Source organism: Siphateles boraxobius, unplaced genomic scaffold (genome assembly GCF_051911475.1).
Source record: "Siphateles boraxobius isolate OS27281-9 unplaced genomic scaffold, OSU_SipBor_1 41, whole genome shotgun sequence".
In the NCBI taxonomy this organism is placed as follows: Eukaryota; Metazoa; Chordata; class Actinopteri; order Cypriniformes; family Leuciscidae; genus Siphateles; species Siphateles boraxobius.
Window position 1 is genome coordinate 31,000,484 of NW_027509042.1, and position 17,802 is coordinate 31,018,285.

Sequence of the window (17,802 nt, forward strand, 5' to 3'; positions counted from 1 at the left end):
ATTGTTCATGTTTGTATAAAAATAGAAATATGGTGGATCAGATGGACAGTGTAAAGAGCTAATTTCAATCATTTCAAAAAAAAAAATTTTTTTTTTTTTTAATCTTGTTGGATTGCAGTGCTTTAAAAATAAAACCAGGTTGAGTTAAGGGAAAGAGTTGAAGGGAGTTTGTATACCAATAGTATAAAAAATAGTGAACTTAACTTTTTAACTTTTATTAATAGAAATGGCAATAATTTACCCATAATAAACAAATAATTAGCTATTATGTAATATTACATTTGTTGTAATCATTCATTTTAAGGTCTTTGATATTTTGCAATCCATACTATTTAATGCAGGAATGGGTATAGCCATTTTCAAATAGTTTTCAGTACACTTCTGAGCAGCCATTTGCAGTTTCATTAGCTGTATAAAAACATTGCATTAAGCTTCTTGATGTTTGTTGTCATATAGATCATCAAGTGTAATATGCGAGTATAAAGAGGAATTTTTATTGTTATTCCAAACAAAGCCTCACCAAACTCAAGAAACTAAAGAAAGAAGAGTAGTTTTTTTTCCGTTTTGCTTATAAATGTAAAGATAAATATTGCTTGGTATCAACTGTAAATGTTTAGACTCACCGGTAAATCTGCTGAGTCATACTGGTAATCAGCATCCATGTCTGTACTCTGTAGATGTAGGTATACTGGGGGATCACTGTCTGATTCTCCATCCCCTGATAAGATCGTAGCTGCAGAAAATGTTGTGTTGTCGTTTTCTACCAGTTTTTCCTCCTCGGTTTCATCTGGAACCAAATCAGCCTCCACACGGTCAGTGATGATAATCCCATTCTCTGAAGCCATGCTAGGTGACACCTCAGATATGGTCAAAAAGTCATTTGATTCTGAATCAGACACGTCTGGTTCTGGATTTGAAGGTAAAACTGTTATTTGGGTTTCATTTGTCAAATTCAACGTTTCTGTCAAAATGTGAGGGGTGCTGGTGAGCGAAGTATCATGTGTGATTGGCTCCATTAATGGTGGCAATTCTGTGAGTGTGATTATCTTGGTTTCAACTGATGATGATGGCAGTGATATTCTTTGCTCCTCCGGAGCTTCAATGACTGATGGCAACTCTGTTTTTATAACTGCTTCCAAACTGGAAAGAGTAACCACATCAGTGTCGGTCTCCCCCAGAGCCACTGATTCAATATCTGTAACGAGAAGCTCTTTTTCTGAGAGAATCTCCTCAAGCAGAGAGCGAGTGGAAGCTGGCTGAAATGTGGTAGCCAAGGTCTCAGCTGTGGAAGTGGGGAAAAAGGCACTTGTGGGCGCAGCAGATGGCCTGAAAGTGGGAGAAATCTGAGTTGATGGTGTTGGTTTCACAGGTGCAGGAGAGGTTAATGACTCCAGTGTAGAAGTTATAGTTTCAGTTATTGAGGCAGCAGTAGTCTGAGTTTTAGTCTGAGCCATGGTTTCAGGGACTTTGTGTGTTGTGACTGGTAAGGTCATGAATGCAGCTCTAGAGGCTTTGGTTGCAGGAGGTAGGGTGGGGAGAGATTTCCACTAAGAGTGAGAAGTGCAGGAAAAACCAAGAGAGGCACAACAGTAAAATAAATAAATGAATAAATAGGTACATATAGATGGTTATTAAAGGAACTATTACAAATGATCTTGTTATCCAAGATCCATAATTACGTAACCATATTTTTACACTGCAAAAAAATTTGGTTGTGATTTTGATTAATTTAAAGACCCCTTGTGGTTCAAGTTTTAATGTTGTTTATATGTCTATGCTGTGTTTTTAATATGCTTTAAGACAAACTATGTACAAATTCATCAGTCACCTCCATTGGCAAGTATTTTTCTGTTGATATGACAAATCGCGTACATTTAACAATATGGTGGGTAAATTGTGTATATGTATATTATGATGTACTATATGCCTTTACCAATGATGTTCTAAGTAATTCAAGCATTTGTAAAGATGCTGATTTTTAGAAGGCAGCTGTCTGAGATGCTGTACGGGAACATGGTTTGTGCAACATTAGCAACACATTATTAGTTGTTTGATAGCGCAGTCAACCAAAAGACTAATCATAGTAATTACCGTTATGTGTCAGACGTAGAGAGCAATACATAAGATGCATTACCATTCTGATACATCGACTTGTAGACGAGCTTGTATAATTCACTCTTCCATTCTGAATCAGTTTCTGATTCAAACAAACATAACTGAATTAAACCAGTATTTCCACTTGCCATCATGTAGCGTTTAATACAGTAAAGTTGACAGAGTGTATTCTGAGCTGGTGTGATTGAGAGGAGCCGGGGACTAATATTCATATTCATGGATCCACGTATACTTAATGAAGAATGAGTGTAGAGTCAAATTCAAGCTAATTTAAGAATGAGAATTTCATGAAGAAATTATTTTCACTGGAAAAATGTCATTTTGGTTATCAAAGATGAGTTAAGGGATACAATTATTTACTACAGAAGGACCTTAAAATAATGCATTTGGCATGCTTTTATCCAAAGCATTGCATTCAGGGTACACTTCATTTTTTTTAATCAGTTTTTGCTTTTCCAGGGTATAGACCCATGACATTGGTGTAGTTAGCGACATGCTCAACTGTTTGAACCACAGGAACTCTATAGGTTATTTATGAAACATAGCTTTGAAATCTCAAACTGTGATATTCCTATAATTGCATTTTCTTTTTTGGCTGCACATACAATTCGACTAGTGTAGTCAGATTCATAAATGAATGACTCTTCTGGGCTTAAGGGCCAGATTCACAGAGAAAGTTATTGAAGATAATATATATATAGTATATATATATATATATATATATATATATATATATATATATATATATTCTTACGTTCTCAAATAGCTCCTCAAATCGTTCTCAAATATTCCTTCCAGAATATCTTTTCATAAGAATAAAATACAGGTGGTTTAGTCTGAATGTGTTTGTCTAACTCAACAAATTAAAAACTTAAAACTTGCGTATAAATATATTACTTAAAATAATATATTTGTCCATCTTTGAACCCCTTTTGATGTAACAAGCACCTTGTGATGTAAAATGTGCAAGTAGAATTAAGATAAGAATACAAACTATCCTTTTTTTTTTAAATTCTGAAAATAAGAAAATATATGATAAATACTGAAAAATAGATGTTAAGAATCATTTTAATCTGCCTATTGGTTATTTTAATGAATTGGTAAAATGCATTTTGTTTACAAATTATTTGTGGTTTGGACCAATTATTTGGGAGTGGGGATGGGGGTTAACAGAATTCTGTAGGAAACGCTCTTCTCAATTTTGAGACATGTAATTTTCACCATACAACACAGAGAGAAAGTATGGCTGGTGATGTAATGACTTACATGTTCGTTATAGATTATCAGTCCCTCATCGCACACAGCCTTGTGGGTACACATATGTTGCTTCACGCACCAATTGCATCTCCAGTGACTCTGCACACAACCATGGCAGCTGTGGAAGAAAGGAAGGAAGGGCAAGGAAGAAAGGAAAAGCAAGGAAGGAAGGAAGGATTAATTGGATCCAAAATCATTAACTGGAGGTAGAGTATTTAATCAAACAAAGATATAGAAAACTCTTAGTATGATTAAAACAACTTAAAACTTAGGGAATGTGCAACAGTGGATTTTACAATGATGCATACTGTCTTCGACAAGGGTGGAATTCTGTTTGTTTGTGCCCACAATATGTGTGTGTTTGCAACTCACGGCATGCTTCCCGCAAGCTGTTTGACTGCTGTGCAATCATAAAAGGTGAATCCCCGAGAAGTCACAACAACATCATGGAACCGCAGAGACAGAGTGACTGTAAAAAAATCTTATTCAGAAGAAAAAATATGATTTTAGCAAGTAGAGTTCATATACATTCATGACTTACAGATCCATCACTGTTTTTGATTGTGACTTTCATCTTATTGTTTGTGTCTCACTGCTTGCTCTTTGTAGACACAAATACAAAAGCTAGGTTTAAACTTGCTTGTATTTCATCTAGCAGATGTGAAAGTTTGATTGATTTCAGTTGGGGGTTTGTGAAATGGTTGGGGGTTTGTGAAATGAGACAGGAAAAGTGACATTAAAGTGTCACCCTCACGTTGTTCCATATCGGTATGACCGATCTTCTGTGAAGCAAAAAGTAAGAAATGCATACAGGTTTGAAACAACATGAGTGTAAGTAAATGACAGAATTTAAAACCTTTAAAGGGATAGTTCACCCTAAAATGTAAAATGAAGTCAAGTCACCTTCATTGTCTAGTTCAAGTAAGTTTTTCATTTATTCATTTCCATTGTAAAAAATCATTAGTTATAAACTTAGAAGGCGCTTACACAACACTGTTTCAACTGAAAACAGAAAACTTTTAAATCATTCTGGCTGTTCATTTACACGACAACGGCATTTTGGTGGACTGAGAATGCAAACTTTGAAGTAGGTTGCAAAGAGTTTTGAAAGCGATACCGTTAGGATCTCGGTGTAAACGTCAAAAACATGAATCTGTGAAAAAGGCTAAAACGGTTCTGTCATGTCGATGATAACTTCGCAGGGGATAGTCATTGTCATATCTTCGCAAAAAGATAGATGGGAAGCCATCATTTATTCACCCTGGTTTTGTTTTAATGCCGTAAGGCCTTTTTTCTTTTTATTAATCTTGAGTAGTAGTAGTAGTATAGCTTTTTAATGCCATGTCAGCATCTGAGACTATCTTCATGACAAAAACTTAGTTTTATTAATCTTGACTTCTTACAACTTATGTGCCTTTTTTGGGCAAGTCAGAGTGAACTGCGGCGCTAATAGTCTCACGAACGCGCAGTCAAGAACGGAAGGCTAACAGCCAAGGTCAACTTTTTTGTTAAAAATAATACATTCAATTTTGGTTTGTTTTTCACCAACCCCTATCGTTTACCCCCAGAACACTTGGCATATATAACACGATTAACATGGGACCATTCAGTGTTACTTTTGCGTCTTTTATTTAAAAGCTTGATGCTGGTTACTATTCACTGCCATTATGGATGAGCGCGAGCAGGACAGTTTTAAAAAATTCTCCTTTTGTGGTCCGAAAAAGAAAGAATGGGATACTGCATTAGAACAACACCAGGGTAAGTAAATGATGACTTAAATTTCATTTTCTGGGGAACAAATCCTTAATACTAAACATATTTTGGAAGCAAGGGCAATAGACCTTAATCAGAGTAGCACCATATTTAATTTTTGACAGGAAAGGCTGTGAGGGATAGAAGTACACTGCGTTCAACTGATTGCCCTATTGTTTAAAGCTCCAGTGGGTAGCTTTTGTAAACAAATATTTGTTAAAACTGTCATTATGTCCTGAAAGTAGAATATGAGACAGACAATCTGTGAAAAAAATCAAGCTCCTCTGGCTCCTCCCTGTGGACCTACTGCCATTTGCAGAAATACACCGCTCCCTGTCAGAAACAACCAATCTCTTGTGCTCTCTTGCACAGCGCGAGCGCGTACCGTCGTTCGTGACTCTCCTGTTCGAACTCGTTCATCCAAATGAACAAATCTTTTTTCGAGTCATTTCGTTCATTCAACGAACGAAATGACTCGAAAAAAGATTTGTTCATTTTGAACGAGTCTTTTTCGGAGTCATTTCGTTCATTCAACGAACGAAATGACTCGAAAAAAGATTCGTTCATTTGGATGAACGAGTTCGAACAGGATCATGAACGTGCATCACAGAACAGAGCAAGGCGAGCATTTGTGCTTATAAAACTTTTTTTATTTATTTTTGAAATGACCGATTGTTTCGCTAGATACGACCCCTATTCATCGTCTGGTATTGTTTAAAGCCCTTTGAAGCTGCGCTGAAACTGTCATTTGGTCCTTGAAACGTTTGTGTCCTATTGAAGTCCATTATATGGAGAAAAAGCCTGGAATGTTTTCATCAAAAACCTTAATTTCTTTTCGACTGAAGAAAGAAAGACATGGACATCTTGGATGACATGGGGGTGAGTAAATTATCAGCAAAAGTTTTTTTTAAAAGTGAACTAATCCTTTAACGTTATCTTAGTAGCTATTTATAACTTATAGAAAGAGTGCAACCTTATAAAGTTACATGTATTGCAAAATACATAATGATTTGAGGACCAAGTTTGTAGTCAAAGTATGAGCAGGCCATAGTCAATGTAAAGCATATTGTTGATGTTTATTAGTGAATGTTCCATAACTGTTTATAATGCGCCGTCATCGGTGGTCCTGCCTACTAGCCTGCACGTTCACGGCAGGCTCCGCTGTGGGGGAGGAGCTGTGGAGGGAGGGCTGTAGTGCAGCAGAAAGCAAGGGGGTTGGACCTGTAAGTTGTGCTTCTTCAAATTTTCAGGCTAAGTCAACATTTTCTCAAAACTCCCTACTGCAGCTTTAAAGGTCCCATATTATGCAAAATTCACTTTTGCATGCTGTTTGGACATAAATGTGTGTTGGCAGTGTGTGTACACAACCACCCAATAGTGATAAAAATCCACTCACTCCTTTTTTATTAATCCCCATAAATCATCAGCAGTGTCTCCCAACGACCTGTTTTCAGAATGCTGTTTTAGTGAAGTCACTAAGTACAGGCCCCGCCCACGAGTGTTGACAGACACCAAAGAGCAGACACTGTTCTAACATAAACCCGCCCTGATCGAGTTCACAGCTGCTGCACTGACGAGAATGTCTCCCAGCGTTGTAGGTGTTGTGTGGCTGGCTGGATGTATTAATCCACATAGCTCTCTCTATTTACTCCCGAAATCTGAGGCAGCCGCTGAAGACGAGGTGGAATTACTTTGTTTTTAAAGAAAATGCTCCCTCAACTCTACCGAAATTCGTTTATGTACTTGCGCACTTCTTATATCTTACTGTTTACTCAGCTCTTACGGTGAGTTTCTGAAGTAAAACTGACGCTTCATCTTTGTGTTATGTACAATAAACTTTATTAAACTCATCAGTATATGTTTGACCATCATTCGGACCTGGTCCGAAACAGCAGACTTGTAACTTTAGGCTATTAATAGTGGATACATACAAGCAGATGATAAATACGTTATAGCCGTAATTAAACTACTAAACTATACCTGTTCCATCTCTATACAGCACTCTGACTCTGCAGGCATTAATGTCCGACTCCAGGTCGAAATGAACACCGTTACTGAGAGTTTCTGATATTATCATCATCATTCTGTGAGATGAAATTGTCCTGAGACTTAGCGCGAGCTCTTGAAGCCCCCTGTGTCGTGCTCATTTGCATTTAAAGGACACACACTAAAACGGCGCGTTTTTCTGAGCACCAAAAAATGACAATTTAATGATCCCTCACAGCCTAGTTTTGATCTGTGTTAATTTCAACACGGGCTCTTAAGCTGACTATGGTCTATATAATCCATCTTTAAACTTCTACCATCCGTCAAAAAGTGCTCCTCTTTCAGACTGGTTACATTGGCATGCTCAAAACTGAGTACCGAATCAAGTGTTTCTATGTCAAAAGGAGGACACTTTTTTAATGGCTCATGAAGAATTATGTTTGTTTCTATTATTATGTTTTACTGGCCAGGTCTCCTGTGTCAAAACAAAAGTGTTATAAATACATAAGAGATCTGACTATTTTATCTGGCAATACCCTCACCTTGACCCAGTGGCACAGATGGCAATGTATATATGTGTGGAGAAGAACAGGTGACACCAGTCTCTGTTAAAACAGCCACACTTGACCTGTCGTGGAAGACACAAGAGTAAAACTCTCCTCGCTCCAGACTGGGTAGACTAGGGATGGATAAAGATATCTAAAAGGAGAAAAAAATAAAGAGAGGGAGATGGAATTTGATTTGGATCTGTAAGGATTAAAATGATTCTTTTAAGGTAAATGGGGAAGAGTGGTTTCGGTTGTTTCTGTGCTTAACAATGGTCACTGTAGTGAATCAAGCTTAAACAAATACATGCACCTTGTATTTTATTGTGATGCGGTGTGAGGTACTGAATTAACTATTCTTTTTTTGTGTGTTAATATATGAAACGTACATTTCTTCTCTCCTCTCGGCTGATGTTGGATGGATTGAGAAACTCAATGCTCAGGCACTGTTGCTCCATGTCAAAGCTCCACAGCCACTGATCTTTCTGATCCCCACGCACACACTCACTACGCAGGCCACACCTGATGCACAAAAACACAATGTTCAACTATTCAAAATAAAGCATTCTGAATACAAAGTTATTTTCCAATGGGAACTTACTTCCCCTCAAGAACACACCAGCCACAATATGGATCATGAGCCAACAAACAGGACTGACAATCCAAATGCTTTTCACACTCTGCTACAGGCCTCTTCTCTAGCTGTGTGACCAAAGTAAAAAAAACAAAAAGCAATGTCAAATAAAAAGAGCAAAGGAATACATACATACATGTTTTTATGTATTACCTAATTTGCTATTTCTGTTCAGAGAGGCAGCACACGTTTATGTCACAAATTAATCATACGCACATTCGTGTTTATCAGTAATCTGAAATGATCAGTAAACACGATAATCTGTTTATGCAATGAAACAGTTGGGACATTTAATATTAAGTTCTTCATTCAGGTTTTTTTTTTTTTCAGGGGTGTGCCAATTAAAGCAACTTCACATACAATGTTGCTCTTCTGGAGTCTTTAAGCAGAGTCCATAAAATAGCTTTAGCATCACCAGTGGGATCCTGGATTGTGCAGTTGTGAAAATATGTCAAAAACATCATCTCTTATTGGTCAGTCGGTTTTGTCCTTCTACATGGTTGAAGAATAAATTTCCTTTCAGTACTATGTCTGCCTAAAGTTTCTCTTAAAACAGTTTTGGTTCCCATTGTCTTCCATTATATAATATGATATAAATTGGAAGTTAATGGAAACCAAAACTGTTTGGTTGGTTATCAACATTCTTTAAAATATCCTGTGTTACAAGGAGAAAGTCATGCAGATTTAAAAAAACATGACATCATTTTCAGTTTTGCGTGGCATATCCCTTTAATATAAGTTTTTTATTTATTTATTAATTATCAATTTCCGACAAGAACTATTTAACAACACTGACACTGTCAATTCCACTTCAATAATGTTATAGTTACCATTTTACTTGTCAAGACGTATAGATGCTTCTCTTGATAGTCAAGCCTGAGATCTCTGCTTATTGGTGAATTGGGCTGAATTGAAATTACTGTATATTCTTCCACCTCACCATTTGGGCCAAGAAACACCTGGAAAAAACATTCACACACACACACACACACACACACACACACACACACACACACACACACACACACACACACACACACACACACACACACACACACACACACACACACACACACACACACACACACACACACACACACCTACTGACCAAAACTGAGGAGGAAATAAAAAATGTTCTAAAATTAAATCAAAACTTCACAAGGCCCAATCTCTATATTTCGTAGGGTTACATCCAGACTAGACATGGACGAAACTAGCCACCACACTGTTTTCCAAATTTCCAATTGCAGCTAAATGACTGCAACAAAAGGTACAACTCTACCTAGTACAGAAGATCCTCTGCTGCTTTATTCTTGTAGGGATAAAACATCAAGCAAATACATATAACATACCATGACAGAATATGTAGAGCAAACCAGTTATTCCTGATACTACTCCTCAAATTATTGCGACTTCATTAAAATAATACAAAGATCAAGTAGAAACCGCTTTATCACACTGAATGTCATTTATCACATTTTGAAGTAGATCTACAACAGTGACAATTAGTGTTACTTATAAAATTATCTTTTTGAGTACTATTTATTAAGATACTAAGAAATAAAATAAACTCTTTCTGGTTCCACGCAGGCTGTTATATATATAATAAAAAATAATTTTAAAAAGTAATATTATAACAACGTAAACAAAATCCGACACAAGCATCATGTTGACTAGCCAAAAGGGCTGGCATAAAAGGGGCTGAAATAGTGGTTGTTATGGAATGAAGAACACGCATCGAATAATGAGGAACTTCATCCATGTTACTTCAGAAAAGTTGAGAAAGTAAAGAGAAAATGGGGACAACCTGAGGGGGAAACAGTAGTCAGCATTTTATATGTTAATAAAATCAAATGCACTTGTGCTTATAATTTTTAATGATGCATTAAGCACCATATCTCTTCAAAATTGTAACATGATTTAAATAAGATGAATCTGTTTAAAAAAGATTTACAAAAAGATTTTACAAAAAGGGAAAATTCTGTAAGAGGCAAATAAATGTGTTTGTAACTACACCACAGCTTATCTTCATAACATTAAAAATTAATCTAATATCTTCATGTGTTTTTAGTTATTCTGGAATTCTGCAAAACCTCCAAAATATCCACCCAAGTGCAAATCCAACATCCTTTTCTGAAACACTTCTGCCTCAGTGAAGAAGAGAATTTAAATGGAAGAATTGCATAAAATAAAATTATTAGAAAAGATGGGGGAAACACAAATTCCTTGAAAACTTTTTAATACCTTGTGTAAGTTTCCTTGGGAGTCTCCTAGAAAGGCAATAGTATGTTCCTCCCTTACACTCACAGCCACAGCAGTGAGCCGGACAGTTGGGCTGTCAAATATTGGCTCAGCTTCCACAAGCACCCGGCTTGCCATTGGACTAGGGGTGTGATCAGAGCCACATGGGTAAGCATCCAAAGTGTTCTGCAGAGAGACAAAAGTCAAAAAGTAAAACAGAGTTACAGAACAATATTTCTTGTCAAATACATTTTAAGGTATAAATTCAGCATAAAAAAAAGTTTTGAAACTTGATGCAGTGGTATAAGACAAGTACAGACCATTTGTTACTTTTTAAAGAAATTTATCATTTTATTCAACAAGAATGCATTAAATTGATTAAAAATGTCAGTAGAGACAATTATCATTTCTATTATTTAAAAAAATGTTCTTCAGACAATCCTGAATAAAGACACTAATAACAATCTCCACACTTTTTCCACAGTGAAAATAAAAAAAAAGGTTTCCTGAGAACCAAATCAACATTAGAATGATTTCTTTATGTTAAACTGAAGACTGATTAATGACTGCTGAAAAAGTAGCTTTGCCACCACAAATTTATATTGTATATTTAAATATATTTAAACAGAAAACTGGTTTAAATTGATCCTTCGCTAAGCCACGCCCAAAAACCGCCACTGGCCAGTCGTGTCTTAGCAACCGTAACTAGGCGCGGGAGGTCTGGCAAGCTCTCGAGCGAAAATCTAAAAGCCAAGGGGAGAAATGACGGGCGTGGATCAAGCAGTGTGGGAGACCCCATTGACGACAGGATTAACAAAAACACATATTGCTTGGAAGTTGGAAGTAATTACGGTTTTTTATTCATAATGCATGTTTTAACGTAAAATAAGAGGTTTAAAGACAAGACGGAGGCTCACTGACATACTTTAAAATATATTTCAGCATTTTGTTAATCGACGGCCTACTAAGTTACCCCTGACTGAGTAACTTTAACCCAATCCGATCGCGGCTCTCCCGGTGTTAGTGTTATTCCACAAGATTTATGGATAAACTGTTTGATTTATAATTATTAGATTAGTTTCACATTTCACTTACCCTGCTGTGCATGAACATAACTGTTCCTCAATTTGTCTGTTTCCCATTTGAATGGTCAGTGTATGAGGCGGCGGCAGCTGCGACTATAGGCTTTAGCTTCAATTTTTACGAAATTATTCTCTAATCGGTTGCATATTTTGTCGCGTATGTATCCCTCGAATGCATACTTCAGTCCCTTTTGTCTTGCTCTCTCAGATATTTCACATGTTCGCCAAAACTTACTAATTATCTCATTGGGAATGTCTGACACCGGTGCATACACAATGTAATAGACTTGCTAGACGCGAAAGCTTGACAGGCGTAGCCAGGGCCGGTGTTCTGACGATTTGTGCTGCCTTGTCGAAAAATGCTACCGTAGCGCGAATCGATAGCAGAGTCTGTCGATTTGTGCTGCCTTCGCAAAAAAATGCTACCCGAGCGCGAATCGATCACAGAGAATGTTGATTAATTCTCTATTGTTTCCATAATTGTGTAAATCTCACAATATTATGACATCGTTATTTCATTTAAATCAGGGTAGGTGTATGTGGAGCATATTTTGATGTTTTAAATGAACTAGCAATTATCACTTTTGATATAACAAGTAAAAATGACATTATTATATGAAATACAATTATAATAAAATTCGAAGTTAAGAGTACAGTATACTGTACTGTTTTTATTTTTAAAACGGTGTGAAAAGTAAAAATTATCATCAAATATTCATCTTTGACCTGTCAAAGTTTCCTACAAGTCTCCACAACAAGGATGCATAGATTTATGGGCGTGGTAAGCAGAAGAAAAATTAGTCTGCACATGCGCATAACCAGTAAGTAGCACATCTCGATGGGTAGCATGAATCGTCAGAACACCGGCCCTGGCCAATTTGCTGCCCTAGGCAAGATTTTACCTGGTGCCCCATGCATCACAGCCCATTTCGCCCTGTTATTGTGTTCATGATTATTTATCCTATATATATATATATATATATATATATATATATATATATATACACACACACACACACACACACATTACAGCCTAAACACAAATAGCAAGAGCATTACACCTAGCATCAAGTCAAGTCCCATTTATTTTTATAGCGCTTTTTACAATATAGATTATTTCAAGGCAGATTTACAGCTTTACAGTTTTGTTGCGTTTATAATTTTGTTCAGTGTATATATAGCCGCTCTGGATAAAACAGTGATGTCATCGTCAAAATGTCATTCATGAACAAACTATTCATTGAGTGCTAGCAAAAGTGTTTGTTTTGCAGTTGATGGCAGCAATCTTCCACTAAACTATGGCACGTTTCATGTTTTCGCCATGAATGAAACTGCGAAATGTCTTCTTTAATGTTAATTTCACATAAAAAGTTGCTACTTTTAATAAACCTGTAGCCTATATAAATATCATTAATAATTTTGGCAAATAAATTTAAAAAATGCTATATATCCCCCTCAAAACTGCACAACTGTAGAGTAAAACATTAATTAATAAATGCGATAGTGAATGCGTGTGTGAAAAAAAATACGTGATTGTTACAAATCACACTGTCTGGGGCCTCTGGAGAACTCAGAACAATTGTTAGCTTAAAGTTTAAGGTAAAAAATAACTGCCATTAAATTATATATCTTACTACTATGCAATTAGATAAACTGTTCATTCATTACATTACCTCTGTCTTTATCCCCTTTTATCCTCTTCTCTTCCGTTTGGCACTGTATCTATTGCAGACTACCTGTATAATGCTAATCTAAAATATGTCATGTAAATTTGGCCATCCGTCACAATCAGGTAACTTTCACCATGTCTAGATCTGGCGCGAGCTGCCAGGCCCGTTTCTACGGGGTGCTTGAGTGTGTTAAGTGCCCTCAAACGAAAGCAATGCTGTCTACATTGGATGCAGCGAGGGGCGACGCTACACAACAAATTACCAACAGTAAACTGATCGCGCACGCTCTGTTTCTGACGCACTTCAAGCACTCACTGGGCGGGGGAAGATTGATGCGCCGGACCGGAGTCGGGGCACTTAATTAAGTTTTTGTAGAGTTTTTTTGCTTTATTTTATAGTCTTTTGAAATGATGTTTTTAAAATAGTATTAGTAAAAAAAAAAATCAAAAAAATGTTTTCACTCGTTCACTCATTTTGGCGGCCCTATTGAGTGGCGCCCCTAGCATTTGCCTAGTCCGCCTATGCCACAGGCCGGCCCTGGGCGTAGCAACAGTAACTAAGGAGGGCGGGGCTTAGTGAAGGGTCCATTGTGTTTAAATTTCACAATATTACCTTTTTTTGTTGCTATATTTTAACTTTTAAATGGTAATATGCAAGTAAACAACTATTATACCCCCTTAAACTTCCTATAGACCAGTTTAAAATATTTATATATGGCCACCCCAACTGGGGTGGTGGAATGTGATGTCATCATAGAATGGTGCCATATTAAATTATAGGACTGTTTCCCCTGAAGTAACCCAAAGTTAAGTGCTATGTTCCAGGGCACAACAGTGATAGCTCCGGGATAACACCTTGCATGGTTTAAAATTACAACCTCAGTTACCCACTAAGATATTTAAAGGGTTAGGTCATAAAAAAAATTAAGAAATTGATCAAATTCCGGTTGAACTAATTTAGTCACATGGACTATTTTAATGATGTCTTTACTACCTTTCTGGGCCTTGAATAAATTTAAATGGACCTTGAATAGAATTGAGGTGTTTTTTCCTTCTCCAAGTGTGAGCTCCATATTCTCACACTATATCATACTATATGGGCCATAAAAGCCTGATATATCAAAATATGATACCCTTCAACAACAAAAAAGCAGACTTTTAGATTTTTTTTTATTAATTATCCATGACCTACAAGAACTATTTTGTCAAGAACTACAGGTTGTCAGATTTTTTTTAATATCTCAGGCTTTACAGTGTTTTATGTTTATTTTCACAACAGGCCAATTTTTTTCGTCTAGCTCTAAAAAAATACTTTTAAGTTTGTCCGAGTGGATCTTAGAAGCTGTTCACACCCGTTTCCTGAGGCAAAAAACGTACTGGTTTCCAGTTTTCAAACTCACCGCAGGAAGATTGGCACAGTTTGATTTGACTTCATACTCGATGTATGCAGCCTCATGTCCATCTGCACGGCCCATTTCAGTGTAGCACAGATCTCTTGTAGCATCTATACGTTTATCCACTTCCTCGAGTGAAAACGCACATACTGCAGACTCTTCATTGGGTCGACTGGAGGAAGCGAATTGGCTTGAAAACACCCCCAACAGGACCTCTTGTTCCGAAGCAGCTATACTTTTTATTCCCATAGTCTTACCTAACTTTGGCAGGCCTACATGTAGAGCTTGTAGGAGGTTATAATTCTTTCCTCCAGCTGAACGGCAACTTAGCGGAACTTCTACGTATGAATAATACGCGACATCATCCAAACACATACGGGAAACATATGTGCGATATTCTCTCGACTGCGATTTTAAGTCTCTCCGATAGAACATGAAGTAGACATACGACCGATGGGTAAATGATGTTACAAAATGATGGTCATACTCAGAAAGCCTCCCAGCCACTGCTAACTTTGATGTTTCTTCATATGAGAAAACAGGCTCCATAACTAAGTTTCGAGTAGATATTGGAGGTTGGCTGTTGGTATAACCACGTCCCACAAACAGCACTGGCTGTTGTTTCCCACGCCCTCTTGTGAGCGCCACAAGTCCTACTGTAGAGACATTGGGGTCATTAGCCGCAACGTATTGCGTATCCACAGGCCTCTCTGCAGAGAAAAGCACTTTCCCCACTGCATCCAAACTTCGTTTCTGACATATTCCTTGATAAACACTTCCACAACTGATGAGCTCCTGACTGTAAGGATCCACAAGTAGTAGCTTGTTGTGGTTATTGGTCAATTTTGCCTGTGGGCAGTTTGATTCACTAATTGGTGGCAGGCAGTCACGGCTGTCTATCACAGGGCCTGTCTCTTCCTCTGCCTCTAGCTGAAGTTCGGACGAAAGCTGGTAAAGCCGATCACGGGCGCCTAAATAGACCCGACCCAATGTAGGGTCAGGATGCAAAGCTAGGTGCTCAAAGTAGGTGTCATTGCGCAAGAAAGTGGGGTGATGGCTGGAAGAAGCAGAGCTCTGAGTGACCACGCAGCTACATAGTATGGAGAAAAGAGAAGAGAACACACACACCATCCCAGGTGGCATGTCAACTATTCTGAGGAAAAAGAAAGAGAGAGAGGATGAGAGAAAAAAAGTTTTTACAAAATCATCAATAAAAAACGTTTTTTTTTTTTAAATGACATTATATGGAAGTTATTGGTATTTTCCTTTCTATGATATACAGTGCATGCAGAAATATTACGCACGCTGATTTTCTGATCATCTTTTTTTTTCCAGGCACATTTTACCAATTCCAAACCACACTAATCTAAATAACTACTATTAATTTTGTATTTAATCATCTATAAGTGACATATTGAATTCATGAAGTCTGGAAATGAAAAACACCTTATATTCAGGTGTGCAGAATTATTAGGCACGTTTTCTTTTACAGATAAAAATAAGCCAAAAAAGAGATTTACCTAAGACTGAAAAGTCAAAAATTATGAAATGCCCATGAGAAGGATGCAATACTAATGCAATACTAGAAATTGCAGTTAAGGCATTACCATTGGACAGTGAAATGATCATTGGGTCAGCAGGGTCAGACAAGAAAAGGTGGAGAAGAAAAGACACGTTAACTGCAAAATAATTAACAATTAAGGTGAAGAATTAAGTGTGAAACCATCAGGAACCCTTTAGCTTCCAGCGCCACCCTTTTCCAGAACTGTAACCTACCTGGAGTCTCCAGAAGTGCAAGGTGTCAGGATCTCAGAGACTTAGGTTAGATAAAGGATCCTAAAAAATGACCCCCTCTTAATAAGAATCACAAGCTGAAGTGTAGTAAAATACATGAAAACGTTTTTTTATAGGCTTTATAGACCGACAGATTGAAAGTGACTCTTGAAGGACCAGCACCACATCCTCTTGTACCACTGTTTGAAGAATTCCTTTTCCAGAATCTGGCAGTAAGTTTTGGGAGATCCTAACACCTTGCACTTCTGTAGACTCCAGGTAGGTTGCAGTTCTGGAAAATGGTGGTGCTGGAAACTAAAGGGTTCCTGATGGTTTCACGCTTAATTCTTCACCTTAATTCTTAATTAATTTACAGTTAACATGTGTCTTTTCTTCTCCACCTGTATTTGTCTGTCCCATTGAGCAATTCACTGTCCAATGGTCATGCCTTAACTGCAATTTCTAGTATTGCATTAGTATAATAATAATAATTCATTACATTTATATAGCGCTTTTCTCGGTACTCAAAGCGCTTTACATGGGGGGGGGGGGGTCTCCACAACCACCACCAATGTGCAGCATCCAACCTGGATGATGCGACGGCAGCCATATTGCGCCAGAACACACCAGCTTATTAGTGGAGAGGATTCATTGTGATGAAACCAATTAGTAAAATATATATATATATATATATATATATATATATATATATATATATATATATATATATATATATATATATATATATATACACACACACACACACCTAAAGGATTATTAGGAACACCATACTAATACGGTGTTTGACCCCCTTTCGCCTTCAGAACTGCCTTAATTCTACGTGGCATTGATTCAACAAGGTGCTGAAAGCATTCTTTAGAAATGCTGGCCAATATTGATAGGATAGCATCTTGCAGTTGATGGAGATTTGTGGGATGCACATCCAGGGCATGAAGCTCCCGTTCCACCATATCCCAAAGCACCCCATGCTCTATTGGGTTGAGATCTGGTGACTGTGGGGACCATTTTAGTGCAATGAACTCATTGTCATGTTCAAGAAACCAATTTGAAATGATTCGAGCTTTGTGACATGGTGCATTATCCTGCTGGAAGTAGCCATCAGAGGATGGTTACATGGTGGCCATAAAGGGATGGAAGTGGTGGGAAAAAATGCTCAGGTAGGCTGTGGCATTTAAACGTAAATGGTAAATGGACTGCATTTTATATAGCGCTTTCACAGACCGAATGGCCACCAAAGCGCTTTACATATTTGCCTCACATTCACCCATTCATACACCCATTCATACACCGACGGCGGTGTCAGCCATGCAAGGCGCCACCCAGCTCATCGGGA

General features: G+C 37.4%; 1 protein-coding gene across 3 annotated transcripts in view; it reads right to left on the minus strand.

Annotated features, from left to right (window-relative positions):
* Positions 1-17,802, minus strand: part of plxnb1b (plexin b1b) — a 118,871-nt gene that overhangs the window by 53,691 nt on the left and 47,378 nt on the right. For 2 of the 3 annotated variants that reach the window (XM_077199087.1, XM_077199085.1), the window contains exons 3-11: positions 14,682-15,828; positions 10,534-10,716; positions 9,120-9,248; positions 8,257-8,357; positions 8,045-8,177; positions 7,653-7,809; positions 3,745-3,853; positions 3,382-3,490; positions 624-1,547 (exon numbers count right to left, since the gene is read on the minus strand). In XM_077199087.1, the coding sequence (XP_077055202.1) occupies positions 624-1,547; positions 3,382-3,490; positions 3,745-3,853; positions 7,653-7,809; positions 8,045-8,177; positions 8,257-8,357; positions 9,120-9,248; positions 10,534-10,716; positions 14,682-15,818 (2,982 nt within the window). In that variant the 5' untranslated portion in view covers positions 15,819-15,828. The remainder of the gene's footprint in view (positions 1-623; positions 1,548-3,381; positions 3,491-3,744; positions 3,854-7,652; positions 7,810-8,044; positions 8,178-8,256; positions 8,358-9,119; positions 9,249-10,533; positions 10,717-14,681; positions 15,829-17,802) is intronic. The other variant, XM_077199086.1, reaches the window with a different exon arrangement.